The 27930-nt window shown below is 43.7% G+C and overlaps 3 protein-coding genes across 6 annotated transcripts; all 3 read right to left on the reverse strand.

The window, feature by feature from the left end:
* Positions 1 to 1081: 1081 nt before the first annotated feature.
* Positions 1082 to 7129, reverse strand: c4h2orf42 (chromosome 4 C2orf42 homolog). 2 transcript variants are annotated; one of them, XM_030355166.1, is made up of 9 exons: positions 6924 to 7129; positions 5669 to 6785; positions 5371 to 5496; positions 5078 to 5188; positions 4507 to 4611; positions 3794 to 3901; positions 3079 to 3176; positions 2526 to 2691; positions 1082 to 1991 (listed from the first exon to the last, which is right to left on the reverse strand). In XM_030355166.1, exons 1-9 carry the CDS (start codon positions 6942 to 6944, stop codon positions 1744 to 1746), a joined length of 2100 nt encoding a protein of 699 aa, XP_030211026.1. In that variant the 5' UTR covers positions 6945 to 7129; the 3' UTR covers positions 1082 to 1743. The 2 variants fall into 2 exon arrangements, with proteins under 2 accessions (XP_030211026.1, XP_030211027.1); XM_030355167.1 differs by lacking the exon at positions 5078 to 5188.
* A 334-nt stretch (positions 7130 to 7463) lies between these two features.
* On the reverse strand, positions 7464 to 19277 carry LOC115541980 (nucleolysin TIA-1). 3 transcript variants are annotated; one of them, XM_030353978.1, is made up of 12 exons: positions 18860 to 19277; positions 18446 to 18542; positions 17294 to 17392; positions 15188 to 15242; positions 13969 to 14056; positions 13557 to 13632; positions 13183 to 13291; positions 12410 to 12505; positions 12233 to 12317; positions 11636 to 11762; positions 9515 to 9684; positions 7464 to 8842 (listed from the first exon to the last, which is right to left on the reverse strand). In XM_030353978.1, the coding sequence occupies exons 1-12, from the start codon at positions 18883 to 18885 to the stop codon at positions 8704 to 8706; spliced, it is 1167 nt and encodes a 388-aa protein (XP_030209838.1). In that variant the 5' UTR covers positions 18886 to 19277; the 3' UTR covers positions 7464 to 8703. The 3 variants fall into 3 exon arrangements, with proteins under 3 accessions (XP_030209838.1, XP_030209837.1, XP_030209839.1); XM_030353977.1 differs by having other exon boundaries at positions 9515 to 9687; XM_030353979.1 differs by lacking the exons at positions 18446 to 18542; positions 18860 to 19277 and adding an exon at positions 15612 to 15663 and having other exon boundaries at positions 9515 to 9687.
* Positions 19278 to 19652: 375 nt separating this feature from the next.
* LOC115541370 (muscle M-line assembly protein unc-89) lies at positions 19653 to 27593 on the reverse strand. Its single transcript, XM_030353056.1, has 10 exons — positions 27514 to 27593; positions 26722 to 26948; positions 24138 to 26360; positions 23194 to 23202; positions 22538 to 22816; positions 22276 to 22366; positions 21882 to 21976; positions 21462 to 21663; positions 21049 to 21177; positions 19653 to 20756 (listed from the first exon to the last, which is right to left on the reverse strand). The coding sequence occupies exons 2-10, from the start codon at positions 26841 to 26843 to the stop codon at positions 20586 to 20588; spliced, it is 3321 nt and encodes a 1106-aa protein (XP_030208916.1). The 5' UTR covers positions 26844 to 26948; positions 27514 to 27593; the 3' UTR covers positions 19653 to 20585.
* Positions 27594 to 27930: the final 337 nt, after the last annotated feature.

Genomic DNA, 27930 nt, shown 5'->3' on the forward strand with positions numbered 1-27930 from the left:
CAGTTACACAACGGCAGGGTTGCCAGGTTCATCAGCTTCATCCCCCATTGCTTTCAGGCTCAACAGGGGGATTACATTACAGTGTTTGTGTGTGTGTGTGTGTGTGTGTGTGTGTGTGTGTGTGTGTGTGTGTGTGTGTGTGTGTGTGTGTGTGTGTGTGTGTGTGTTACTGTGTGTGTGTGTTTCGTTGGCTGTACAAGTATCATTTAAGATTTCAGATTACAGGCGGGCAGGCAGGCACGGAACCATTTTCATATTTTTTTCAGAACAGGAAATGCCGTGTTTAGTACAGTGATGATTTAAATGTCCTCTAATATCCCTTGGTTTGGCAGGAGCCAAGAGGCCCTTAGATGAACTGTGGCCCCGCATTCGGGGGCCCGTTACCATAGTCCTTCAGGGCCGCCCGCTGGACCCTACTGAGAACAAAGACCACTACAAACTGTGGCGGAGCCAAATGTATTTTCCCCGTTTTACTTCATCTTCAGGGTAAGACAGTAAAGTGGGGAGGGCGTTGGACTGCCAACAAGAAGGCTGTTGGGTTCATCCCTGATAGACAAAGGCTTATACCCTTGAGCAAAAGGTCTGACCCATGGTTACTGGACTGTCACCTGTCTGAATTAAGGGTCAATCTCTTTGGATAAATGCGTCTTTTAAACTGAAAATAATCACATTTGACTAAGAATTTCATTCTAAAATGAACATAATTATACATAATTATGTATAACTCCTTCTTTGCTCCTCCAATCCCAGCAGTTTTACAACCAGACTGGTATACAGCTCATGTGGGCTGTCCCACCTCAGAGGAACACTGGTGAGAGAAGTCAACTTGCCTTGAGGTTCTGCTGTAACATGGGACAGGAGAGGACCTGTGGGTGACCTTTACTACTGAGCAAAGAAGGACAAGGAGGTAGCCTCCAGCCATGACTCCTTCTGTTATTAAGGGAGACGGGACGCTTTGGTGACCTGTGCTTAACACACGACTATTACAAATATCCTTGTTTGTTAAAAATCCCTGTCTCTCTCTTTCTCCCTCCTTCTCAACAAATTTGAAACTTGAGAACTACAATGTTGGAATGGTGGCTTGGTTACAGTGAGAAAGAAACTAAAAAAACTACTTTAATTTAACGGCATTAGGTATAACTTATTTTTTTCATTGTTTGATGCACTTACAGTTACAATGTTGTTGTGGTGTGTGTTAAGTTTTGATTAAGTAAACTCCGATTTTAAACCACAGGAATAAAATGAGTTCTATGAAAACCAGGACCTCCACAAAGCGTTGGTGTACATAATGTATTATCTTAACATTATCTGGATATATATTTTCTTACAGCCTATTTTAGATTATATTGTAGATTCATATTCTACGAAATTGCTTTACTGTTCTCCACAGCACGTTTTAAACCAAATTTGAGGTTATGGCGCCACCTGGTGGTGGACTTCAGACCGTAAATATTTGGCTCGATAGCTGTGAAAAGGAAACGGATCAATTCACCTCTGAAAGTTGTTTCTTAAGGAAAACAGAAACGTTTCAAAATGCTCATGTAAAGACATTTGGACGATGCAATAAAAAAAAGCTGTTGTTTATCCATGAGTCAATTCATGATTTGACTAAATCAAATCAAGTCAATGATTGGACAATCACAGTCACAAGTTACACCACACAATTGATTATAGATCTTCACCACCTGACAACAACCACTGTATCTGAGGAGGAACACAGTCTACTTTGATGTTCCCTCGGTTCTACGCAACGACCTGCAGGATCTCCAGAGTGTGTGCACCAGCGTGTTCCGCCGACAGCTTGTTACGAGCGGTCCCGACCGCCCTTGCAGTCCCCGCCCCCTCACACATCCCGTGTTCTGATTGGCCGCTCTGCTGGTGACCGAACTCAAAGCCGATCCTCAGCTCCCCCAGGCGGGACAGCGGCAGGAGGTCGGGGGTCCACTCGATGAGGAACGGCGTGGCCTCCTTCGGGTCCTCCGCCCAGGTTCCTGGTGGAGGGGACATGAACACTCCTTACAGCAGCAGCAGCTCAGTTGTCCTCCATGATGCTCCTCTGACCACAGGGCGCTCTTCATCACCGTGACAACAGCTGGTTAAATATTAGTCATTCATATTCTGTCTCAAGACCTAATCTCCCTCATCCACATCAAGGTTGCCCTTCCTTTTTTATTAAAATGCAGTGTTTAGAATTTAGTCTTTCAGTGGAACGGATTTGGCCGAAATGGAGTTTAATGGAGTATAATAAGTGATATACTAAGTGAGTTTAAATTGTGTAGAATCGTCTGAAATTAGAATTGTTGTGCGTCCGTAAATTGAGAATGATCCCTTTGAATAAATACACAGTTGGTAAATGTGCACCCTCCCTGCTAGATGCAACTAAATCCTACCCACACCACCTCATAGTGAATTAAGTAAGTCGTTAACGATCGATCTAATGAAATATCGACATAACAGACATAACGTAACAGATTTTCATAAGCCATGTAAAGGGCAGACAGATCAGAGGTGTGGGCGGTTCTCACCAACTTTGAGGAAGGTGCGCAGTTCCAGCGGCCGTATGACCTGGGGTTTGTCCGTCCGGTAACCCATGGCAACCGCCTCCGATTCACAGGGCGGGTCGGGGCATCGGAACGGAGAGTAGGAGCCGTCGATGTTCCTCACAAAGCTCTGGGTCAGCTCCAGAGGCAGCTGGTCCAAAGACAAACAGACAGTAGCGACCCAATGTTTGTAACCAAGATGGAGCGATACATCATAGTGATGTATCATAATGTTCTGATTTAATCATTTGATGCAAAATGTGTCCATTTGAGGTTTATAGGATTTAACTCAAAATAGGAAATTCTGTTCAGCACTGTAGCTTTTCCAGTTGATAACATCTCAATCCCATATTATGACTGTAGGGCTTGTAACTCAACAATACAGTGTAAAATAATCTTTGTGATAAATGTCAATTTAAATACATTGATTATAAAAGTTTATAATGGACAATCTTCCAGTGTTAATGGTAATAAATAGAGGTTTGACATATCTGTATTGATTTATTAAAACCCCTGTAGAGAAAGTACGACTGTTTACCTCTGGGGTGTCGAAGATCTGTTTGACCTGCAGGAGGCTGGTGATGTGCCACGAGTACTTGGAGTAGGAGCCCAGGGGCAGCTCAGTCCTCACAACGGCTAGGAAACAGAGCATAGATTCATATCCAAAAAGAATGACAATGCTCTCAAGACCTTCAGTCATACCACCAAAAGGTTTCAGTAGGCAATTTCGAAAGCTCTAATGAGTTAAGAGATGCCACAGCCATCCTTCAGTTCTTGGTGGGTGAAATGAGCTGGGAGAGAATCTTACCTGGTCGACTGCACCTGCCTCTAACGAGACCACTTATATTTTAGACCACTCCAGGAACATTTCTGGCCAAGCAGGGCATCTCTAATCTGATTGGTTCTGGGAATACATCTTGCCTGTCAATCACACTGCTCAAGGGTGGGGAAACCCAGGCAGGGAGCAGAGAGGGAGGGGACGTCTTTTTTGTGTTTTCTTTAGAAAGCCTGCTCCCTTCTGCGCTCTCTCTCTACCACTCTCAAACCTTACCGCCAGCACCTTGAAGGATTCAGCAGGATCATCAGGTATCATTTGAACGATTGTTGCCTTCCTCCCACTGGGCCCCAACACGTTCAAACACAATGGGGGAATGCAAGTGTACTTAAAATACAAGTGGCTCGCTGCCTAATCACGACTTCATGCAGTCGTCCTGTGCTTGTCTGTGATTGGGTTGCCGTGGCGGCGGCCCCACCTGTGGTTGTGTTGGGCAGCCTCCTCTTCTTGGAGCAAAAGGAGAGGCGGTGCTGCAGGGCCTGGAAGAACTCCTGGGGGATGTGGTAGACCAGGGGCTCCGGCCTCCCTGGGGGGGGGGGGGGGGGGAACCACATGGGGGCTTTAGAGTTAGAGCTAATGCCCTGTCTTGCCGCTCTCTCGTGAAACAAGGGCTCCTATAGGTTGTTGGCCGTTGACGACCAACATGAGGTGGAGGGCAGGAACTTCAGTATTCCGTGGATATCATTTTAGAAAAATGTTTTCTGGCCGTTGATGGTGGTGTGTTCAGGCCTAATGGCTGAAAGATACGACGCCATCTTGCACGGCTAATAACACGAGTGTTTTCTTTGATTAAAGATGATGGTTTATGGTTTTAATCTGTGAGCAGAATGGGCTTAGTGTTGCAACCTTAGTGAGGTGGGCATTCAGCTCACCATCAGACTGGTAGTGCATGAGTTATGAAGTGAGCTCACCATCAGACTGGTAGTGCATGAGTTATGTAGTGAGTAGAGCTCACCATCAGACTGGTAGTGCATGAGTTATGTAGTGAGTAGAGCTCACCATCAGACTGGTAGTGCATGAGTTATGTAGTGAGTAGAGCTCACCATCAGACTGGTAGTGCATGAGTTATGTAGTGAGTAGAGCTCACCATCAGACTGGTGGTGCATGAGTTATGTAGTGAGTAGAGCTCACCATCAGACTGGTAGTGCATGGTCTGGTGGATCCTCTCAGTCACGCCGGCAAGCCACTGATGGAAGCCCATCGCAACGGTGTTCTCATCCACCACCTGGGAACTGCCTGGACACACGCACACGCACACACACACACACACACACACACACACACATACACACACACACACACACGTACACACACACACACATCAATAGTGCGACAGAATGCACTCACCCATGGACCCTAAACTTGATGCATGATACAGAGTTGAAAAGGTACAGACAAGATTGAAGTTAACAGGCCCTATTTTACCCCAAGGTGGAGGGTAGGTCTGCCATTACAAGCCATTTCTAAATCGATCCATCTGCGGCATCACAAGAGGGAGTTCCATGATGGACACATCCTCCAAGTCCTCTGACGGGTGCAGTGGTAGGATGCAGCAGATACAGCCGTCAGAGGTCACAAATAGACATATCTGTGGCGAATCAACCTCACACCCTGAGGTAAAACAGGGGGAGACGTGTGAAGGTGTTAAGACAGCGACAGAGCAGGGGAAGGGGAGGGAGTGGGGCGCAGAGAGGGGGCGCACCTGTGCTTTTGTGGCCACTGGCGCACTGTATTTTCCTCTGAACAGGTTTCCTCTGGGAGACGGGGGCGGGCCCCGCACTCCCAGCCCCCGCAGGAGGGACCGCCGAGAGGGCTAGCAGAAGAAGAGTACGGTCCACGAGCAGTTGAAAAGGAAAAGGTTAGAGATACAGACGAGATAAGGGACAGAGGGGAAACAGGGAATCAGACGGGAGAGTAACGGTACAGAGATATTAAGTCAGTGGCAGCATAGAACCACTGATACGAGGTTCAGGATGGAGAAGGGTCTGCTCTAACCGAGAGGGTCATCCGGGCGGAGTCTCTTCCGTTTATGGAGAGAGCTGATTGGCTCGTGTTGTTGCAGTGACAGTTTCCCTGCCGCACAATGACTTCTGCTGGTCAATCTCCTTGACTCACCTAAAACTGAACACACACACACACACACACACACACACACACACACACACACACACACACACACACACACACACACACACACACACACACACACACACACACACACACACACACACATCAAATCAATTCATTTGAGAGGAACAATAAGGCGCGGCCAGACTGACCGGGGTGTGGGTACCTTTTGGGGTGTAATTGATGAACGCATGATAATCGGAGGCCAGCTGTTCGTCACTGGCGAGGGCGCACACACAGGCGTAGAAGTGGAGACAGGGCTCCGGACCCCCTGCCGAGCCCAGCTGGGCCTGAGAGGATGCCCCCTTGCCTTTCCTGGCGCTGACCTGACAGCTACAGTGAAAAGCCTCCTCCTGCTGCGGCACATGTCCGTCTCTGCTCCTCCCCGCCGTGCTGGAGCCGATCGTCAGGTGCAGCAGGCCCAGCGGGTGGTTGGGGTCCGAGTGGCACTTCACCACCAGTCTGTCGGCCGACACTCGCTGCACCAGCGGCCCCGGGGTCTCGGTGGCCAGCCTCCAGAGCTCGTCCCGCACCTCAATGGGCACCGGCAGCCCCTCCAGCACGGTGCTCTTCAGGGACAGGGGGCTGGCCAGGCTCTGGCACTCCATGGCCTGCTTGACGTGGACGCACACGTTGTTATTGTCCGAGGAATCCGGCCCCCCCGAAGACCCGTCGTCGCCCATCAACTGCCCCGACGGGATAGCGTTTGACCTCTGAGCTTGCTGCCGGCAGGAGGGCAGGAAGCAGCGGCCGAGGTTGATCCTGGTGAGTAGGGTGGCACCCTCGCTGGTGGCTATGGCGGTGTCGGTGGGGACCAGCTCAACGAAGCCCAGCTGCACAGGCGCTGAACTCCGCCCCTTTTGACACACAGAGAACACCTGTACCCCTCCTCCAGCCTCCTCCTCGGTTTCCTCTCCCGAAACAGTGTCCCGCTCTCCGGCATCCAGGACCACCTTCACCACCTCCAGCACTATCTTCTTGTGTCCGCTCCTCTCACCTGTGGATCCATCCCTCAGGGTAACCCCGCACGCCTTGTTCTTGCAGCTGAGCCCACGGGTGCCGTTATAGACGCCGCATTGGGGGCATTTGCGAATTCCCCGGAGTGTGGCCTTTCCCAGGTTTGAGAGGAAGGCCGGGGTGGAGGGGGTGCTGTGGCCGCCCTTCCTGCCGTCCCTGGGTCGGGCCGCTGGGCTGGGCTCGATGGGCTGGGAGGCGGAGGAGGGATGTACTCTGGCGGGCGAGGAGGTGACTTTCAGTTCCGGATCCATTTGTACCTCCTGATCCTTTAGTAACATAGGAGGGTCTGTTAACGAAACTCAAAAACTAGAGAATGCAAAGGTTTCTAGGGTTAAGATGCAGTTACATATGGGTCATTGCAGAATGTTGAATAGAAGCAAACTATTATAACTGTGAACTGTTACCTGTACTTTCATATGTTGCATTACGGTGCAAGTGATTGCTGTGTTCGTAGTAAATATATCGGATAAAACTTTCTACGTCGTCCTTGTCAGGGGGCAGGTTGGATCATCATCATTGGAGATTCAACCAGATGCGGGGAGCTCCTGTATGGTCCAATTCAGTGATCGGCTCTCGACCGGCGCCATTCCTCCTTACATTCCCACGGCTGCACTGCGCCTGTAACGACGATGGTGATTGGCTAGCGAGATGATCACGTGACCGAGGGGCGGTCTTATATTACTGCTCTTTAATTCACGTCGTCGCAGATATTCAATAGAATAATGTTCATCTTATAATATAATATAATGTTGATTGAAACTCGTTTAATCCGTCCGTCCGGAAAGTATTATATATTACATATACACAGGATGTGGTTGAATATATATATATATATATATATATATATATATATATATATATATAATAAACAAAATTAGGTCACAAATAGAATCATTAATGTTTGTAGTACTAGTGGTCCTGCACTGTTAAATAATGAGATGAACTTTCATGTCTTAAGCATCGATATTTTAATGGAACAAAGCAGAACCTATGTGGTACTGATATGGTTTCTGTTGTCAAAGGAAGAAATCTGAAATAATTCTCAGGCACTGCATTGTTTTTTGATGATTATATATAAAAAAAGAAAATAAATCGATCTTCAAATTACATCTAAAACAAAATGGGGGCTCAATGCACACAAAATGTAATCCTTTTCATTAATACGGGTCATGAAAGTGCACTTCAATACATAAAATAACCAAAGCAATGTAATTTTCAATTGGGGACACTTGGCACTGTATCTAATGCCACCCTGCCCCCTGCCCTAAATGTACAACAAATGTGGACAAAACATCTCCTGGTGACATTTATACAATCTCACATTAAACACAAACTGCATTAACATCAACCCTTTCGTCAAAGAGTAGGCAAGCTTTCTTGAAACATTTGTCAAAATGTCGATCCAGCTTCAGTAGAACCGAAAGACTGAGTCACGTTTGTGTTAAATAACAGCGATATTTAGAGAAAGGTGAAAGGAATGCAAAAGGATTAGAGTAGATCCTGAATTTGCAACAGCTAATTGTCCTGTAAAAGTAAGCAAGAGTCATATAATTTGTGCAACGTTTTGTCTGCCTTTTAACGTAAGAACCACGGCAGAAGTCCCTGCAAGTCATTTGAAAATCGAATAAGAAAAATAGGACTTTCATTTCATCCATCTTTCCTGAACAAAAATATCTTGTTCCATGTCATTCCATTGTAGCATTGCTTATATTTATTCTTAAATTTGACAAAACACGAAATTGTCGAACCTAATATGTGAAATCCAACCTGACAAACAGAAGTAACTCCTAATATCTTTATCAGTAACAAAATAAAAACGCTGTAGACCTTTCTTGGGTCCAACATGAGCGGGCATTTTTCTTGTTAATAGAATTTCAACACACACACACACACACACACACACACACACACACACACACACACACACACACACACACACACACACACACACACACACACACACACACACACACACACACACACACCTTTCATCCACCTAAAATGTACAGACTTGTGTAAGTGTATGAGCTGGCCTACGCCCCTTCCCCCCCCTCCCCATTATAGATTAATAATCACGTGTGCTGTAATGATGGAGCACACGTACAACCCCGCCCCTCTTTGTCCTCAGTATTGCATCTTCAGGTAGCATCCAGGTGATGGCGGCCACGCTCTCTGGGCCGCCCATCAGTGTGGGTGGTAGCCGGCCGTGCTCATGCCCGTCTGATTGGCTAAAACCGCTCCGTTCATTCCTTGTCCCGGTTCGCCCATGCCGGCTTCACTCACGGCGCCCACGCCAGTCCAGCCAGCGCCTGCGTGCAGACCGCTGTGGAGCAACACACACACACACACACACACACACACACACACACACACACACACACAGGAAGACCACGAAGACAAGGTTATAGACCATTATTTATATTGTAAATGGACTGCATTTATATAGCACTACACTGACCAGTGGCCACTCAAAGAGCTTTACAATATTGCCTAACCCATTCATAAAAACAAATAGTTAATCTTTTTTTTATCATCATCATTATTATTGTGATTAGGATTAAATTAATACATCAAATGAAAAAGCGTTGGTTTTGCAGTTCTTGTTTTAAATTGATGTGCTACTACTGTAGCCTCCTAATCCCCCATCTCCCTAATTAAGTCTCATCACAGCAGCAGCCAGGGAGCCAAAGTCATGAAGAGGAGTCAACAGAAAACATGGATGCACTTATTGTATGTTGCATTTCCTTTGAATTAAAAATAGTACTTAGCATCTTATCCTAGCCATTGTTGTTTTATACAGGGATAAAACAGGTTAACCTAGTAATTGTAATTGTTTGGCACTTGATTCTATGAACATCATTACTGTTCCAACAGCGATATATTGCTTATCTTTTTTCTGACAAATGTATATATGGTAAGTTGCTTTGAATAAAAGCGTCTGCTAAATACCCTCAATGTAAATGTAACAGAACCATCAGGAAGCAGCACAGCTCACCTGTAGCCCTGCTGGTTCCAGGGCTGTCCGTAGACCCCGTAGGAGGGCATCTGCCAGCCGCTGGCAACGTACTGGCCCACCTGCTGGCCCACCTGCTGGGTGTTGCCGTACCACTGGCCCCACTGGCCCCCAACCCCGCCGTACTGCTGCACCGGGAAGCCCACCTTGTTCTTCTGAGGGAACACAGTGGACAATCACACAAGGGCCAATCACACAGGGGCCCGAAGACCGGTCCCACTCCTCTGAAGGAACACGGTGCTCTAAAATGTCAAAATTCATTAGTGATTTCAATGTTATTAGCATCCTCCAACTGATATCATCCAGGAACACTAAATGCTGGCCCACTTGTACTGCTCTTTGTTTACAAGACACACAGCCTGTCAGAGTGGATACGATTTGTCATCACGTTGGTTACGAGTCTGAACACCGCCCATTAACTGCGAGGAGCTCAGTCTCAAACATAAAGACACATCAAATTGGATTTTCATTCCGTGCCAGTTCTATTTTTAGCCGTATATACGCGAGCATAATGGGCTTAGTACAGAGCCCGCATGCACAAATAATTATCTCTTGTCCAGTGTTACCCCTATATGCACCTGAAATATGAACACCGCTGCTGAATTTCTTTTTTTTGACAAGAGGCGAGGAGAGCTTCAGCTTATCTCTTTAAATTACGAATGTTATATTATTTTGCGCTACCCTAAATAATAGAACATTCCGTGCGCTACGGACGCTGGATATGCGCTTCATATCCAGCTAAATTCACACACTTCGGATTAAACCATGTAAACGGAGAGGAGAGCTCCTTCTTATCTCTTTAAAAAACGAATGTTATATTATTTTGCGCTATGGACGCTTCATAACAAGGTCAATTCACACACCTGAGTATTGCATATCAACAGAGAGGAGAGCTACGTCTTCTCTTTAGAAACAAATGCTATTTTGCGCTACGGACGCTTCACATCCAGGTCAATTCACGCTGTGAGTAAAGCATAAAGGAGGGGAACTTCCGGAAAGTTGGAAATGAATTGGCAGATTCAGAGTTTGCGGTTCAATAGATCATCAGTGAAACATCGTTGCGACACAATTGAGTGTAGTAACCCAGAGTAACATTGTTTTCATACAAACGAGCCGTCTTTAGCGAATGGTGAATTGCATTGGCTTCTATGAGCTGTCGGCTTTCAGCCTGAGCTTAGGGACCGTCTGCAAAGTGCAAAACTGAAAACGACCACAATGGTAAAATTTCCGTCACCATCATTGACTCAAGAGCCCCAAAACTCGTCCATAGAGGTATGGCCTCTCTATGGTCCTACTACAACCTTTAGTTTTGAAAAATATATCTCTTCTTATTTTTTAGGATTTTTTATTTAGCAACAATTTCAATAGCGCTGCCATTATTGACTCTAGATCTCCTCAACTTTTTCCAAATAGGCATGTGCTCTTTATGGTCTTACTGCAACCTTAAGTTTCAAAAAAAGTATCTCTACTTATTTTTAAGGAATTTCTTTGTATCAAAAATATCAATTTCATTTTTTTTTAGCAATAATTTCAGTAGTGTCGCCATTATTGACTCTAGAGCCCCAAAGCTTGTTCCATAGAGGCATGACCTCTTTATGGTCCTACTACAACCTTTGTGATGGGCAGAGGGGAGGGAGTGGGAAGATGCATGGGTCTGAGGCACAGACCTTTTCGATTGTTGTAGCATTCATGTGATGTGATTTTACTGTATAGGGTGGTTGTTGATATTTTTTGTTAAATAAATGTAAATAATGGTTTTAAAAGATTATACTTGTAATACGTTCAATCTCTCCATATTTCCCCTGCTCATTCCTGTGTACAAATGTACTGTATGTACACCCCTCTGTTGCCGGCAGACACATAGAAACTCCCAGCAGGGTGCGCTTTGCGAGCACACAAAAGAAATTGCGAGCAGAAAAAAAAAACATTCCACCTCCGCTGCTGCAACTCCATCCTAGGGGAAACACTGTTGTCTCACTGCCCACATAATTTTGGGACAAGCAATAGATAAGGATGTGTATTTGTCTGAACGCTCCCATCTCGTAGTCGGCCTAATGAGTTGGGGTTCAGCGATGGAGGAAGATGTGGGGGGGTACACTGCACCTGCTGCATGGGGCTGCTCATCATGTCGGGGGTCTCCTTTCCCCAGTAGCACTTGACCACATAGCCCTCCACGGACGTGCCGTTCACAGACACTATGGCGTGGGCCGCCTCTTCGTGGGAGTTGAACCTAGGAGATCATACCAACAGCGCGTCAGAAGACACCCTAGAATTTAAGGTCCGTGTTCAATATGATGCCTGGTGATGGAGACCGGTTTGGAGCACTGCTGGGGGTTAAAGTGCGGCTGGACGGCGGTGCCGGTGTGAGTGCTCCCAGTGGAAAAAGGACTAAACTTTCAGTTAAGGCACACTTTTATGAACATTTGGGGGTATCCTACTTCAAATGATCATAAAATAGAAAAGACGGTTTGTATAGCATGCAAAGTAAATTGCACCACATCACAAGCACTACTAAGATAATGTAAAAAAAAACGATTCTTTATGATGAATCAAAAGAAAAGCACAACCAACTTCCCTTATCTAAATACCGGTCATTATAGTAGAGTTTATTGATATAGTTTGCCTGTTTAAACATTGAAAAAAAGAAATACCCAAAAACTAAGAAATCCAACTATCCATTTCCATTTGAAGTTTTCCTACCGTACGAAGGAGTAGCCTTTGTCTGGGAAAACCCGGATCTCCATGATCTGACCAAAGGGCCCGAAGGTCTGTTTCATGGTGTCCTCTGAAAACAGCGAGCGTGCTGGTGTTAGAAGCAGTACGCCACTGGAGGCCGTGGTTCACAGTGAGTGGAGAGCTGCTGAGCTTGGTTCCTACCTGTGAGGCCGGTGGTCACCCCTCCACAGTACACGGTGCAGTTACTCAGACTGGACTGGTTCACCACCTCTTCGAACGAGAGGTGCTTGGTGTTGGCTGCGTTTCAACAACATCAAGCACAAAACACAGCCATGTCAAAAAGCTGAAGGAGCCATATGCATTCACATTAGGGATCGACCGATACCGATTTTTTAGGGCCGATACGATACCGATATTTTTTTCATCAGCCTTAGCCGATACGCCGATACCGATTTTCTTGAGCTGATTTTTTATTTATTTTTTATGAACATTTATTGAACTTCAATATAAAAAACAATGTATAATAAATAGTAAAAACAGGTGAAGTAGAACAAGTAAGAACAAGTAGATGAACAATATTTAACCAATATTAAAAACAGGTGAGGTAGAACAAGTAAAAATAAAAATTAAAAAAAAAAAAAATCGGCGAAAATCAGCCGCGTATCGGCCGATACCGATACACGTAAAAAACGCGAATATCGGCCGATAATATCGGCCGACCGATATATCGGTCGATCCCTAATTCACATCACCGAGTTTCTGGAGGTCCATGCTCAGTCTATACACTCTATACAGCAATGAAATGTTATGCTCAAGATTCAACTCCATTTCAGATCCACGTCCATGTTCATGTGATGAAACAATCGTTATTAATAAATTGTCTGTAATGCAATAAGCTCTCTTATAGTCTCATATCTTATGGATCATAGGACCCATCAACCTGAAAAAGACATAGAAGACATCCGCAAACTCACATTCGTGGCTGGCCTTGGGAGCAGCAGGCTTCCTGGTGGCCCAGTTGGTCCTGATCTGCCTCCCGCCGAGCCACTGGCCTCCCATCTGCTGTATGGCGTTCTCCGCGTCCTGAACACACAATCATGGAAAAGGCAGCATGCCAACAACCAATGGAGTCAACTGGATAAAGTAGCATCAAGTGTGTTGTGTTAAGGTTATACAACCTATAATGTATCCTATGCAATAAATATAATATCCATTACAATCGAGATAGTATCATACACAAAGTATTTGTTGCACTTTAGACAACAACACTGAAAGCAACAAGATCCACCGCAAAATATGCCAAACTTAAAATAGTGTATATATATATATTGGATCCTTAGACACATACCCATTTATTGAAGAAAGAGACAAAGCCATAGCCTTTGGAGTTGCCTGTATTCATATCTTTGACCACTCTGGCATCACTGCGCAAATACAGACACAGAAACAGGTATAAAGAGCATGAAAATATCTGTTCAATAAACGTGACAGTTTTGGAGAAAAATAACACATTGAGATTGACAGGAGCCGGGTGAGGGACATATTATCAGAGGCGGACTTCATGTCTTGCACAAAATACATCAACAACTTTAACAAAGAAATTTCCCCAAAAACAGAATCGCTTCATTAAAAAAAATATATATAATTTATATTATTATAAAATAGTATAGGAAAATTATTTTGGCCAATCCATGAAAAATGGAAAGCGAGCCAATTTAAGTCAGGGCGATCTCTTGATGATCAATATTGCATATACTCACGATATTCTGCCAAACGGAGCAAATGCTGCTCGTATGTCATCTGTGGTGATTTCAGGGCTTAGATCTCCAACAAACACATGGAAGTGATCTAAGACACGGGGGAAATTAGATCAGATTGCAACGTAGATGGTTTAAAAATTGCAGAGATTAAAGTAATATTTCAGCTTGCTCAAAGCGTTTGATGACCCAGACATATCTGTAGTCGGCGCTGACTGATAATGATTTTAATAACCTTTTCAATAAAGTAAAATTCTATAACTGATATTGTCTACCAATACAATATGCTGGTCAGTACCCCTTTCTTTGTCAAGAATCTTACTCCAGGGATGGGCAACTTTCATGATAAAGAGGGACACAATTCTTCATCATCACCATCAGAGGGCCATGTGACTGTGCACTTCAACTAGACGTAAACTGAGAGAAGCTACTCATTTTTTAATTTGTTGGATATGATTTCCTGTATCCTGGTGCATTTTGGGGATGGCCACTACCTACAAAATCCTCCAGATTCATAACCTATGTATGGTATGTTGATTGAACCAACATACATTCATTTCATGTTTTCCATGCTCAAACAGCCACATGATTGGTTAGTATTTTGATCAGTGCAAAGGGCTCACATACATCATCATTCAATGATGTCACAAAACTGAAAAACATTAGCCCAACATTAAGTGGAACAACTCAATGAACTCAAACCCAACAAGCATGATATTCACTTCAGAGTAGTTGTAGTGGCGAATTAAGTGGAAATCTTTCATGACTGATATCGCTTCTAAGCTAACTAGACACATGGGTTTGACTTTAAATTCTATGATCAGTTACTCTGCTTTTCTCCTATCTTAACCAAGTTTTCGGTAACTCGATTATTATTATTTTTTATTTATAAAAATTACGTGCGGGCCTGACTGAGTGAGGATGCGGGCCAGTTGCCCATCCCTGCTATAGACCCTCCCAAAGCCCCTTCCCCTCACACCTCCCTGCCAGCCTGCCGTTGATTAGACAGAACTCGGATATGGAGTGTCGTTGACTCGGAAAGTATCCCTCCTATTAACTGGAAGGGGCTCAACCTTACACATTGCATCCTGAGCTAGAAAGTACTTTGATTAACCACTTTTTTTTTAAATATTAATTTATTCCTAATGTACCATATGTTTGGTTAAACTACTACTACTACATTCATGTATGACCTGGACAAAAACCATCCCTTTGCACTCACTGCTTGTGTCTTTCTTCTGGTTACTCGGGGTGGTCGCCCAGTTCACCTTGACCTCCTGCAGAGGAATAGAAGGAGTGCATAGGAGGGAGAGAGGCGTCTAGTGAGACTGTGTTCCACATGTCTGCTGAGAGGGGCTTTTCCTAAACCAATTTGACATGAAAGAGCTTCATTTATAAAGGATAGGTGGTATGCATGTAAACCCTAGGGTTAGATTTGTTGTGTAATACACCTATTCTTATTTGCATATTTCATGTATTCATTTTAATTTAGGCTTGTCCGTTTGGAACTTTAACTCAAACAAAAAACTGGATCTTATATAGAGAGGGAAATTATGAACTTTGGCTCATAGCTATGAAGATGTGTGGCTCACTGTGAGAACTTGAGGAAATTCTAGCAAGTAAGGTCCAAATAACAAGGGACTTACAAACAAGTGAAATTTACGAACTTGTAATACTCCTCAAATGGTCCTTCAATACCTGTTGAGGATAAAATATTTTCAACTGAATGGGTCTTAATTGAGGTTGATCTTATTTGGATTCTATATCCAAATAACTTCTATAACAATGGCGGGAAGAGTAACATTAAAATAAAATTTAGAAACTCAACCTTAGAGAAAGATGAAAGGTAATGTAATCACAACAATAATAGTAAAAAGCATGCATGCTAAATTAATATACAAATTAATATTCCTTAACATCAAAGGAGAGCCTGCAGTTAAAGTCAATGTCACTACAAGGTTATAATCTCTTAGACAACCAAATAGTACATTTTCTTATGTTTATTATGTTACTAAAATAAGGTTCCCATATGAGATCTAATATTATTTGATGCACTCTAACGCTGCTATCAAAATTTAAACCGTTTACATTGTAACAGTTTACAAAAACAAACAATATCTTAATTGGACAATTACATTATGTCTCCAATACATAAAACAATATTAATCTTCTGAAAGTATTAGCCTAGGTAAAGCAGGGTTTATGAATGTAATAAATAAAATAAAAATACCAATTGACCCTAATGAATGATCATCCCTCCTGGCTTATTCTATTACGGGTTTTGTTAAGGATATGAAAGTCCTTTGAACAATTTTGAAAATAATACTTGTTAAACATATTCCATTCGTGACTTAAGCAAGAAATAAGCTAAAAATGTGCACAGGCTGAGCTACAAATTATAGAAATGGGATGATTTTACTAAATCCCATCGATGAGTTCGACACCACAAAACAAGCCAGAATATGAAGGTTATTTTTTATCTAGACGGAACTGCTACTGTACAAGATTGACTCGTTTAAAAATACGTTGGCGTATAAAACCACCGACTTCCATTTTCCATGGAACGGCAAATCCGTGACTTGAATGTAATCAGGGAAATTCGTGATCACCCATCCCATCATTTATCGTAATTGCATGGAGGCGATATTTGATATTTGTTCGGATGGTGCTTCACGTTAGTGTTTTGAGGGAGAAATCCGGTGAAAAATGGATGCGCGATATGTTTTGTATGATGATATGTTTGTTATGAACGAGTTGGAATGTTCATTTGGGAGCAAAAAAGTGCATATATACGCATTCTAGGTAGATTGACGAACACAGAGCTTGTGACATCCGTCAATAACACGCAAGCTCTGTGTTCACCAATCTGCTTATCGAGTCTTAAAAACAAGATGGCGTCGACGGTTGACCTACTGATGGTATTGTGTGTATAAAATGTCCTTTTTAATAAAGCCTTGTTTTATAGGTTAAGACCCTTATTATACTACCAAAGAAGTGTCGGGCTACTAATAGTTTAGTAAGTGGTTTAAAATAGCGATTTACTTTTTACCATGAGACATGCCCCTATCGTGGCAAGTTTATTAGCGTTTTGGTAGAGACGGCTAAAAACAGCCAACTTAAGAATGCGTCTATATGCGCTTTTTGCTCCCAAACAAACATTCCAACTCGTTATCCTACTACACATATCCCAGCTCCATTTTACATTGGATTTCTCCTTTGAGAAGGTGTTGTCAGCTGGAATATCTCAGGTGATTATGTAGTGGTCTTCCTCTCCGACTCCCTGACTGCTCCCTCCCTCCCTACTCACCCAGTAGAAACAATCGCTTACCTTCCCCATGATTTTCCGCCCGTTCATGGCCGTGAGTGCGGCAATGGCGTGTTTATGCTCATAGAACTCCACAAAGCAGTATGGGTCATTCCCCGCCATCTGCAAAGGCAAGAATTTTTTGGGAAATTTGATGTTGGGGATTTCATGTTTGCACTTTCAACAGGTCGTCATGTCCAGTTTATTTGCATAGCCCATGGTCACATTTGGTCTGAGAGTTCTTCAGAGGTCCCTATTATACAAACAACCCATTACAATACTTTGGCATTGAACAGCCAGTGTAGGTATACATAGCGCTCTAAATGGAGCGGCTACTGTATGCATGCCCTGGTCTCCCACGTGAAACAGCCGTGCCCAGGGCATCGGCATTGTCTGCTCAGCAGAGGCAACCACCGCAGGCCAGTTCATCTCATCAAATCTTTACATCAAGGCGGATGGACTGCATTCTGTCTTTTCAGGATACTTTATAGTAGTCTTGTTAGTCTTGACATAATCTTCACATTATAAAGATCACCAGATGTCAGTTTTAGCCGAATACACTCAGATTAGAGGAGAGAGACCCAAGATATACCTACAGCAGCTTTTAAAACACAGAAGTATAATTTGGCTTTCAGAGGGGCAAGAAATAGTCCCCCCCGAAAGAAAACGTCGGGAAATGAAACGGTGAGTGAACAAAGCACAAAGGAGGAATCCTGTCTTCCAGTAATTACTACTAGGGAAATTGGTGCCAAATGGGCAGACATAATTGTAATAGTTACATTACTGTTGTATTGAAGCAAATAAAAATGATGGTCGGAGCATAAGCAAGCTCCAATATAACCGGTGCAGTTGTTTACAACCTCCAGAACATGCATAGACTTCCCTTTGAGATTCTAAATAAGGGTTATAACTATGAATAGTCTAATGGCGATCTTGTCGATGTGGATACAGAATAAAACCAATCTACGAATCCCACTCATGTCAACCCAGTTCAATTATATTCTCCAACATTGCTGGCACCCATCACCAAATATCGTAACAAACCCTGTGTTATTTTTTTTAGATCAGCCCGGCTACATAGATCAAACACATAAGCGGAGTATGGAGTAAGAACAGCAGGACGGGACCCAAATGAGTAATTATTTTCGATGATACAACAAACTGTAGATGGCTTACATCTGCTATCATTTTACAGCTCTTGCAGGGTCCGATCTGTCCGAAGACCTCCACGATCAGGGCCTCCGTCACGTCCCTGCACAGGTTCCCCACATACCTGGACAGAGACACAAACACACAACACATGGATGAGTGGACGATCTAGGTTACACAGGGGAGTCACGGTGCATCATATAGGCTGAGGAGCCCGTTCCGCTCACGTTAACATTAACATTACGTCCGCGTCACTCCTACTACAAACATTACACAACATCAGGCCAAACACAACCTTCTCATCCAAACAACCACAGCGACCATCTGTCCTGGTACGGATGCTCTCACGGACTGTATATGTCCATTGCAAACCCAAACCACGTTAATGTTAACAGTACCAGGGCACATCCTAGTACTAGCCATGTTAACAATCACACTCACAAGGTCTTGGGCTGCTCGTCGTCCATCTTCTCTCACTCACTGGAAACCACGAAACCGACTGAACCCCGGGTACAAGTCCACGACCGTCGTGGATCAACGCGCTGCGGGTTTCAGAGGGTTATATCGGGGTGTAAATGTGATTTAGTCGACCCTGTTAGCTCCAGAATGAACAAAGCATGCAGTAAAGATGGCGGGGAGCGGAGCGGCTAGCGCATGCGCACTACCGTCAAGCCTGTGATCCGGAGATAGGTGCGCACGCACCTAGTGGATCAGAATCACCTTTATTACATCTTATTGTAGTCCTATTGTATCTTAAGTGCACAAAAGTACAATTCTTAGGCTTGGTTCCTTGAATTTTCCCTTGGGGATTTATAAAGTATCTACCATCATCTTCATCAACAGTAAAGTGTAAATGTAAAGTGTTCCAGCGGCAGTGGGGCCAGCCACGGTTGATTCTAGTGCAGAAATACTGTGCAAATTACAGGAGAAAAATATTAATTTGAATAGTCTGTTGTCGTGTGCTGGTTTGGGGGTAGCGGATTCCTCCAACTGGTTCTCCTGCTGGGCAGTGTGTCTCCCAATGTTTTATTGCAGCGATGCGTCAACTAGACACCAATATATACCCATTGACATCCATGTATAGTCAACATAATATGATCTATGGATATTACATTGTATACCATTATAGGACTTTCTGTATTCAATATTGACGTATCCCGACTCTTCCACACAAGCTAAATAACAAACAATCCCTCAAGTATCGTGTCACAACCTATTTGACCACAAAACAATATAAGTGAGTGGTTTTGCTTTATTCTCTATGTGACAGGTGCATCACTGCAGTTAGAAATGAACGAGGGTGTGATTGACTTACTATGGACGAAAGGTTTTTCCAAAACTTGGAGGTAAGCATAAAAGGGTTGTGTGGATAAATAAATTAATGTGACTCAGCTGTAAACTAATTCCAGGCCGCTTCTATAGCCGCCAGTCTATACTGAAAGCCAGTAAACACCAGCCGCGTTATTGTTTACTAGTATAAAATAGTTATTGCCATTACATAACATCCAGAAACAAGTCCAATAAAGGTTTTGAAGAGAGAACAAAACACAAAGGTGTAAGAATGCTTTTTGTCCATTAAAATTTTGTTTTACCGTTATTAAAAAGGGACCTGGGTTGAGGTTAAAATACACACATTAAAGTGGCGAGGAATACGGACACACTTCAACTGTACAGAGCTGTCTTGTTGCCATATGGAAATAACTTTATATATCAAACGGTTTGTCGTAATAATATACCAGGAAGAGCAAAGAGCAACATCAGAACCAAAGTATTTACGATTATACTTAGGTATGTTTTGATGCAATGTTCATCAAAATGTTTTAAAGAATATATAAAACCCATAAATGTCTTCATTTTCTTACACAGTGCAGTTATCCCAATCAGACAGTATAGGGAACAAACCGTGTTGACTTGAAAACTGAGCACTTCAAATGTAGAAACACATTGCAATAAAATTGTCCAGCACCTTCCAATCAGAGGCCTTTCCGTCCAAACGATGTAACACAAACCTGATGAATGCTATGTTGTATAATTTGTAGATAGCTCCAATGTCACCAGTTTTTTATTTATATTGCGTGTCCACTGGTTTGGCGTCTGATAGCCAAATCCAAACTCAGTTTCTCCCCAAAGTCCCTGATAGAACCAGACCGCTGCCTGGAGCCACTGGTCAAATGTTTTGGTCAGTCACCAGTTTCTCCATCCTCTTGATCTTGCGTTTGTTCTTGGGCATGGGCCTGTCGTACAGCCCGTTCCTCAGCAGATGCTCCTTGCTGTGGTGGACCTGAGCGCCATGCTGGAGCTGGAAGGTGCAGAGAGCGTTCAGGGGCCTTAACAGCACCTGGATGGAGTTGAAGAAAAAAGGTGGGGCCACAGTTAACCCCAGCCACCAGACATGACTAATAGATTAAATCAGGTGAATTGCTTGGCAGTAGATTTTTCCCGTTTTGCAATCAAAAATACATCATTCTGGGGTAAAATTTTGGACCTGACAGGTGTATGCAACTTCTAGTATGCATTAGTGTACTCTGATTTAGCTGTATATTTGAGGTCATTTTCTGAAAACAAATCTTTAAACTATGTTTGTCCTACATATACAATAGAAATGTATAGAAATGCATTGACGCGTTCACCTCTCGGATGCTCTCTTTCCGTTCCAGCGTGGACAGCGTGAGGGCGGCACACTCCAGGGTGGAAAGACAGATGTTGGTGGGCTGAGTGCGGATCACATACTGACTGGACAGAGTGCTGCTGAGCTGGACCTGCTCCGATCAAAACCACATCGGAAAGCATCAGTCATCCATAGGTTGTGTGGTGTTGTACTACACATTTTATACTGAACTATTTCAAGTGGGCAGTGATGTACCGTTTATATTGAACTGTTGAAAGTGTGTAGTGATGTACAGTTTATAGTGAACAATTTAAAGTGTGTTGTGAAGTACTGTACAGTTTATAGTGAACTATTTAGCCACAGATGATCCAAAAAGGCCCAGGTGGAGGTGAGGCTTCTGGCTCAAGGACACCTACAGTGAGGAATCGTACAAACCTGTTTGGGCAGGTGGAGCAGGTCGTTCCTCAGGAAGAGATCCTTGGCCTGGCTCCAGGTGCCGTCTATTAAGATCACATTGTAGCCTAGGCTCCTTGCCTCTGGGTCAGACGGCAGCAGTTCCTCCAGGTTCTGGGCTCCAGGGCCCGGGTACATGATCAGGGTCCTGGGGTCTCGGCACACTGCTGCCAGGTCAGGGTACCTGAGAGGTACACAATAAAGGCGAGTCAACGATGCAGTAGGTACAATTGTGTATAGTTTTCTTTATTTGTATTTATTATTATTAATTATATACAATTGTTTGTTGCTGCCATTCAGGAACTTCAAGGGCACGCTACAAATCCTGTTTACAGTAAAAAGTGAAGCTATTAAACAGTTAACAAATCATGATACATGATATTTTGGATTGGTTTGCGTTACCTCTCTTCACTGAATCTCCTGCCAACTATGACGTTGCATTTCCCTGAAGGCAGGCAAGCAGCGAGGAGGGGCACTGTGCGCAGGACTCTGCTCTCCTGAAAATAATACAACTAGATGATCACAGTGTAGGAGCTATATAGTGAGAAGGCTCATTGTTTATATTAATACTGAATTGGTTGTATTTCCGTTCATGCATTTTTTGTTCAGATAATAACATTAACATGTAGCAGAAGAAGATGCGAGTTCTGTTGAGAACAATCAAAGGAAATAATCAAAACACTGGTGTACCGAAGACCTATAGGATATAGTGAGTCTACATTTTATTTACTGGATGCATCATTCTCAATTGTCAACAAATGATTGTTTAAATTTCCCTAAACATTGACCCACATACCTCTGCTGGATGCTGCACTATATACAAGCATGTAGACACCTCCAGAGGATGCACAGGCAGAAAGGGGCAGAGGCAGACCTTCTGAGGGCGGCTGCAGAGGGAGAAGAGGGAAAGGAGGAATAGAGATGATGTAGACCCACAACCAGCAAGTCTCCAATAGAGTTTGAACTTTCTTATCATAAATTAACCTCCTCAATGTGGGAAAACGAAAGGGAAACCAGACATGATCCATCAGGTGAAGCTAATCCTCATCATAACATACCCGCATCGTAGACACGTGGGGCGTCTCTCACACACCTCTACAGGGAGGGCAGCAAGACCACCGAATACGTCCATTTCTGCGTCCTCTGGCGAACTTTCCTCACAGAAGTCGGAATGGTTTTCATGATCACAGAAGGCAGGAGACCGACGGTCCTCAGAAGGAATACAGTCCTCCATTGCAAACGCCTGAATCTCACGCATGCGCCTAGGACGTGAAACGCCTACCTCTACGCCGTCAGAGTGGGTAGCGGGTGAGTTGCAATGAACGCGGTGCTGCCACCTGCCGTCGTGGTGGAGAAGCGTGAAAGGCATCTATTAGTTTGGCAGAGGGTTGGTTGATTTTAAAACATTAAAAACATTAACAATGGTTACTTTTACTGACGGTCTATTCGCCATATATTTAGCCCAAGAACACCCAATTTAACTGGCCTTTAGTTGCTAGTGCCAGAACGATTTTTTAGAGATTGTTCAATTCAAGAACTGAAATGAAATAGTTTGGAGAAGGCGAAATATAAGAGATTTGTAATTTAACAGTGTTTGATCTTCATATTGAGGCTTTTGTTTTTGTTCAGACCACAGTTTAGTTAGAGAGTGTGTCTGACTAAGGAGGAAACACGGTCTATTAATAACTGGGAAACTGGATAATATCACGTTTACAGCGTCACACTGGGGTTCATATGTCATCAGCAGGACAGTCAAAGGCTTCTGGTTTTAATACTTATGATCACACATTACTCGCTTCAACTTCTCTTTAATTCTTGAAGCAGAACCCTGAATCGCTTAAACTTCGATTTGTTGAATGCTGTTACAATCCCCAATGCAGGAATTTATGTTACTATGACCAATACAGGACTTATTGTTACAATGCCCAATACAGGACCTTATGTTACACTGCCCAATAAAGGATAAATATTACACTGCCCAATACAGGACCTGATGTTACAATGCCCAATAATGGACTTTATGTTACAATGCCAAATACAGGACTTTATTTTGAAGGATATTGTTGAAATGGCCTCAATGGTTATGCAAGATATTGTACATATATACTTTATTATAATGATAATGTCATTAAAGTAAAAATAGTAAAATTCTGAAAAATATTCCCGAATAAACACTCTTCTTTTTAAATTGCATACAAATCGGACATTTACCTTGTGTCAGCAACTATAGTTGAAGAATAAATTGCTATACAGTATATGCTGTACAGATTATGTACGATTCTATTCAATTAATGATGAACAAGATATACAGACCAAGTTGAAGTTGTAATGTCTAAGATTGAACCCCTCCAAATGAGTAAGCGGGAGAAACTCAATAACACTGTGTTCGGTCCACTCTTACTAGTGCAAGCTGGCATAGCTCGGCTGGCTGATGGGGGCATGAGTTGTCAACAAAGAGTATGGCGCGGGTGGCCAGCATTTTTTTATTGCATAATATATCAGCAAATATATCAGAATTTATTTGATTGATAACATTAAAGAAATCACTATTGATCATTGTTGTCTATAAATATGTCCCGGTTATGTTAAGCTCAAGCACGTTCAAATGTTACACATTGCAACCTTAAACGTCTGATATATCGTTGCCCATAGATCCACTACAGTATAACACACTGTCCTTTTTCCTTAGCAGGCTCAGGCACTAATGTAGGAGGATACATTCGGTCTTCTTCTCCAGTCGATTTAGTCACATGGATTCTTTCTTGGTCTAATCTCAAATCTATGTTTGCTGTTTCAGTTGAAGAGATATCTGTTTGTTTGTCTGCTTCGCATCCTCCGAACGAGCCACTGCTGTCGCCTTCGTCTTTCACACTCCCGGGTTTATTCCCTGTGTCTGCAGTCAGTGCACACTGCTGCCTGCTGCTCTCCTCTCTCTCTCCGTCTCCCTCGTCGACCGTCTCCACAGGGGAGGCCGTTTCCTTGTCTTCCAGCTTCTGTTCCTTCACACCCGGCTCATCTTCTTCGTCCGGGCCTTCGACGGCCCTCAGGGGCGTCAGGTCAAGGGAAGTCTTGGGAGCTGTGACTTCCTTTCTTCTGGGAGGGTCTACTGGCTTCGGCATTTCATCAGAGAACTCTATCCCAGGTTCATCAGGAAGACTTGAGTCTAAGTCATCCTCAGGCTTACTACTCCGATCTGTATCCTCTGACACAAACTCATAGCTTTCAGAAGGCTGTGTTTGCTCTGTTCTGTTTTCATTGCAGTCTTTTTCTCTGGGCTTACCAGATGGAAACATCTGTTGGGTTGACTTTATGACCTCTAGCCTTGCCCTGATCTTTGCTTGAGCCTCATCCTCCTCCTGGGCTGGCGCCATGAATGGATTCATGTCACACGGGGAGGAATTTCCACTAGATCTAAAAAAGTCTGTGATTTCGTCCTCGTCATTGATATCAGGATTTGTGGGCAATTCGCCCAAATCATACGAATCCTGGGACAATACTCGAATCCCCTCTAGTTCCTCCTGAATGTTTTCCTTCTTGGCTGTCTCCATCACGGGGGTCTCGTCTTTGAGGACGTATTTCTCCAGGTATCCCCTGGCCTCCCTGTCGGAGTGTCGGCTGTGGAAAGACTTCTCGGACGCCAGGCTCTGTGTGTCCTCCTCCTCCTTCACCCGGCTGCCTGTCGCCTCTTCATACAGGTCAGTGTAGAGGAACGCCATGGCTTTGGGCTCTTCAAACAGAATCTGGTCAATGATCTTAGCGGGTCCCTCAGGGAGAAAGATGGGAGTGAGAATTTCCTCCTGACTTCCAAACAAGGCAGAACCGCTCTGCTTCAAAGGGGGTCGAGGGGATCTGCATTCCTCGACATCGGAAACCCCTTGGACCATAACGTCATCGGTGCCACCATAGAAAACGTCATCGAGAAGTGCCATGTCCTCTTCGTCCTCATCCACCTCCCCCTCGTCCACGCTAACTGCCCGACTACTCCGACTGAGATTGGGCTCCTTGGTGTCCTGGCTCTCCTTCGCTTCCTCTTGTTCTTCTGCCTGCTGGTCCTCTGGTCCACCTTTGATCACGGCAGGACTGCCTGGGGCCTGAGCATCAATCAAGGTGAACTTCTCAAAGTAATCCATGTTTGAAGTGGCTTCTCTGGCCGGAGGCTTCATCACCGGGGCCCCCGGTGGATCCATCACATTGGAACCAGTTTCATTTGCATTTAATCGGACCACTGCCTTGGTTAAGATGGGTTCATCATCGTTCAACCCAGATGTGTAATCGTTGGTTGTTCCGGTAGACTTGATCACCAGGCTCTCCTCCAGATAAGACAGGTTGTCTTCCATGGCCGTGCTCTCTTCCTCGTCCACCGATGCTAACATAGAAGGAACAACGATGTTAAGGATCTCAGAGCCTTCGGCCACCAAGCAGAACACTTGTTGCTCATGATCTCCTGCAGTATTTTCCACTTCCTTTTCTTGTTCTTGGTCGGCCTTGACATTTGGAAGCGAGAACCCCACTAATTCTGGCCTCCCAACGACCTCATCCTGCTCTTCTAAAGCCTCTTGCTGCTGCCGTCTGATACTCGCGGCGCTCGGGGCTCTGTCTCTGGATCTCTTCTTCCTGTGGATGTTCTCCTCATCCATCACGATGATGATCCTCCCTGCCGGAAGGGCTCCGGGCGTGGCGGGACGGAAGGAGGGCACCGCGTACGATTCAAGGGCGATGCTTCCAGCCTCGGAGGCCCACGGTGTGGGGCAGCGGCTGGCACTGGTTTCCCACTCAATGCCGCTGTCCTCACTCTGCATGGTGACCATGGAGAAGGACGGGTCCATCATCAGGCACTGCATCTTGGGTCGGACCGCCTGGTCGTGGACCGCCTGACGGAGGCTGAGCACAGAGGTACAACACACAGCATGTTGAACACTTGGGTCTTGAGATTATGAAGGAACTATATTATAATATATTATATTATATTATAATATGTTAAATTATATTATGTTATATTACATTATATTATAATATGTTTTTTTATATTAATATTATACAATATTTGTTTTTTATACATTTGCAGGGATATATGAACCCATAACAGCTGGTAAAACTAATTCAGATGAATCAATATAATCAATCCTATACCTATATCTGATTTGACATAACCACGTGAAGGGATTGTTTAAAGTTTAAGAAACATACACTATTCTAGGTAATTCTACAGTCATCTTTTGATTGAAAAAGGAATCCTCCTTACCTATTCTTCAGGTCCTCCACTTCAGAACACTCGAGGTCCTGCCTAACATCATCCTCACACGGTAACACGGTCACTGTGTCCACATCTGTCCTTATGCAGTCTTCTGCATCCATTGTTGCCATGTCTTATAACATTCGCAATATCTCTCCACCAACACTCCAAACTGGTGTGGGGACCACGCTTCAAGCTAAGGGCACTCGAGAGAGGATCTCCTGCTCAGCACTAATCTGGAAATAGAAAACGGGGCATCCAGTGTTTCATCTGAGGCATTCGCAACATGTCGGCTGGTTAATATGCGAGGAGTACTCAAAGCCTCTGGCACATTGCAGGGTGGTTTTGCATTATGGAACACTTCTACATTATCTATAGATCTATCCATCGGTATATCTGTCCATCTGTCCGTCTGTCCGTCCGTCCGTCCGTCCGTCCGTCCGTCCGTCAGTCTGTCTATCTATCTATCTATCTATCTATCTATCTATCTATCTATCTATCTATCTATCTATCTATCTATCTATCTATCTATCTATCTATCTATCTATCTATCTATCTATCTATCTATCTATCCATCCATCTATCCATCTATCCATCTATCTATCTATCTATCTATCTATCTATCTATCTATCTATCTATCTATCTATCTATCTATCTATCTATCTATCTATCTATCTATCTATCTATCAATACATCTGTTACAAATGAATGTCATATCTCCTACATAAATATAATTACCTCAATACATTTAATAGACCACCTACTAACATATCTGAAGACTATGTGACCCTTCTCCATACCGTGTTATTGTCTGTATTGGATGACCAAGTGCTGTGCACAGTGTAGCTCCTTTTTGACGGCCACGTTACTTCAAGTGGGCTAAAAACAGACAGCAATGCCGTACTTTACCGTTTACAAGTAAACAAGGTTGAGTTTCCCACCTTCTCTGACAGGACATATGGACAGAGCCAACGTGACTAATGTAAAATACATTGAAAAGCAAAAGTATTATTTCTATTATATATTTACTATACAATTAAAAATATCAAAAGTGTATTTTTTATTAATTTATTATTATTATTATGTTTAATTAGTTTTCTATTATTATTATTATTATTGACAGTAGTGGCAGTACAATTATATATATATTTGTAGACCTATGGGCAACTATCCCAGGTGCTACCTCGTATTCGTGTAAAGTTATGATAAATATACAC

Source organism: Gadus morhua, chromosome 4, assembly GCF_902167405.1.
Source record: "Gadus morhua chromosome 4, gadMor3.0, whole genome shotgun sequence".
NCBI lineage: Eukaryota > Metazoa > Chordata > Actinopteri > Gadiformes > Gadidae > Gadus > Gadus morhua.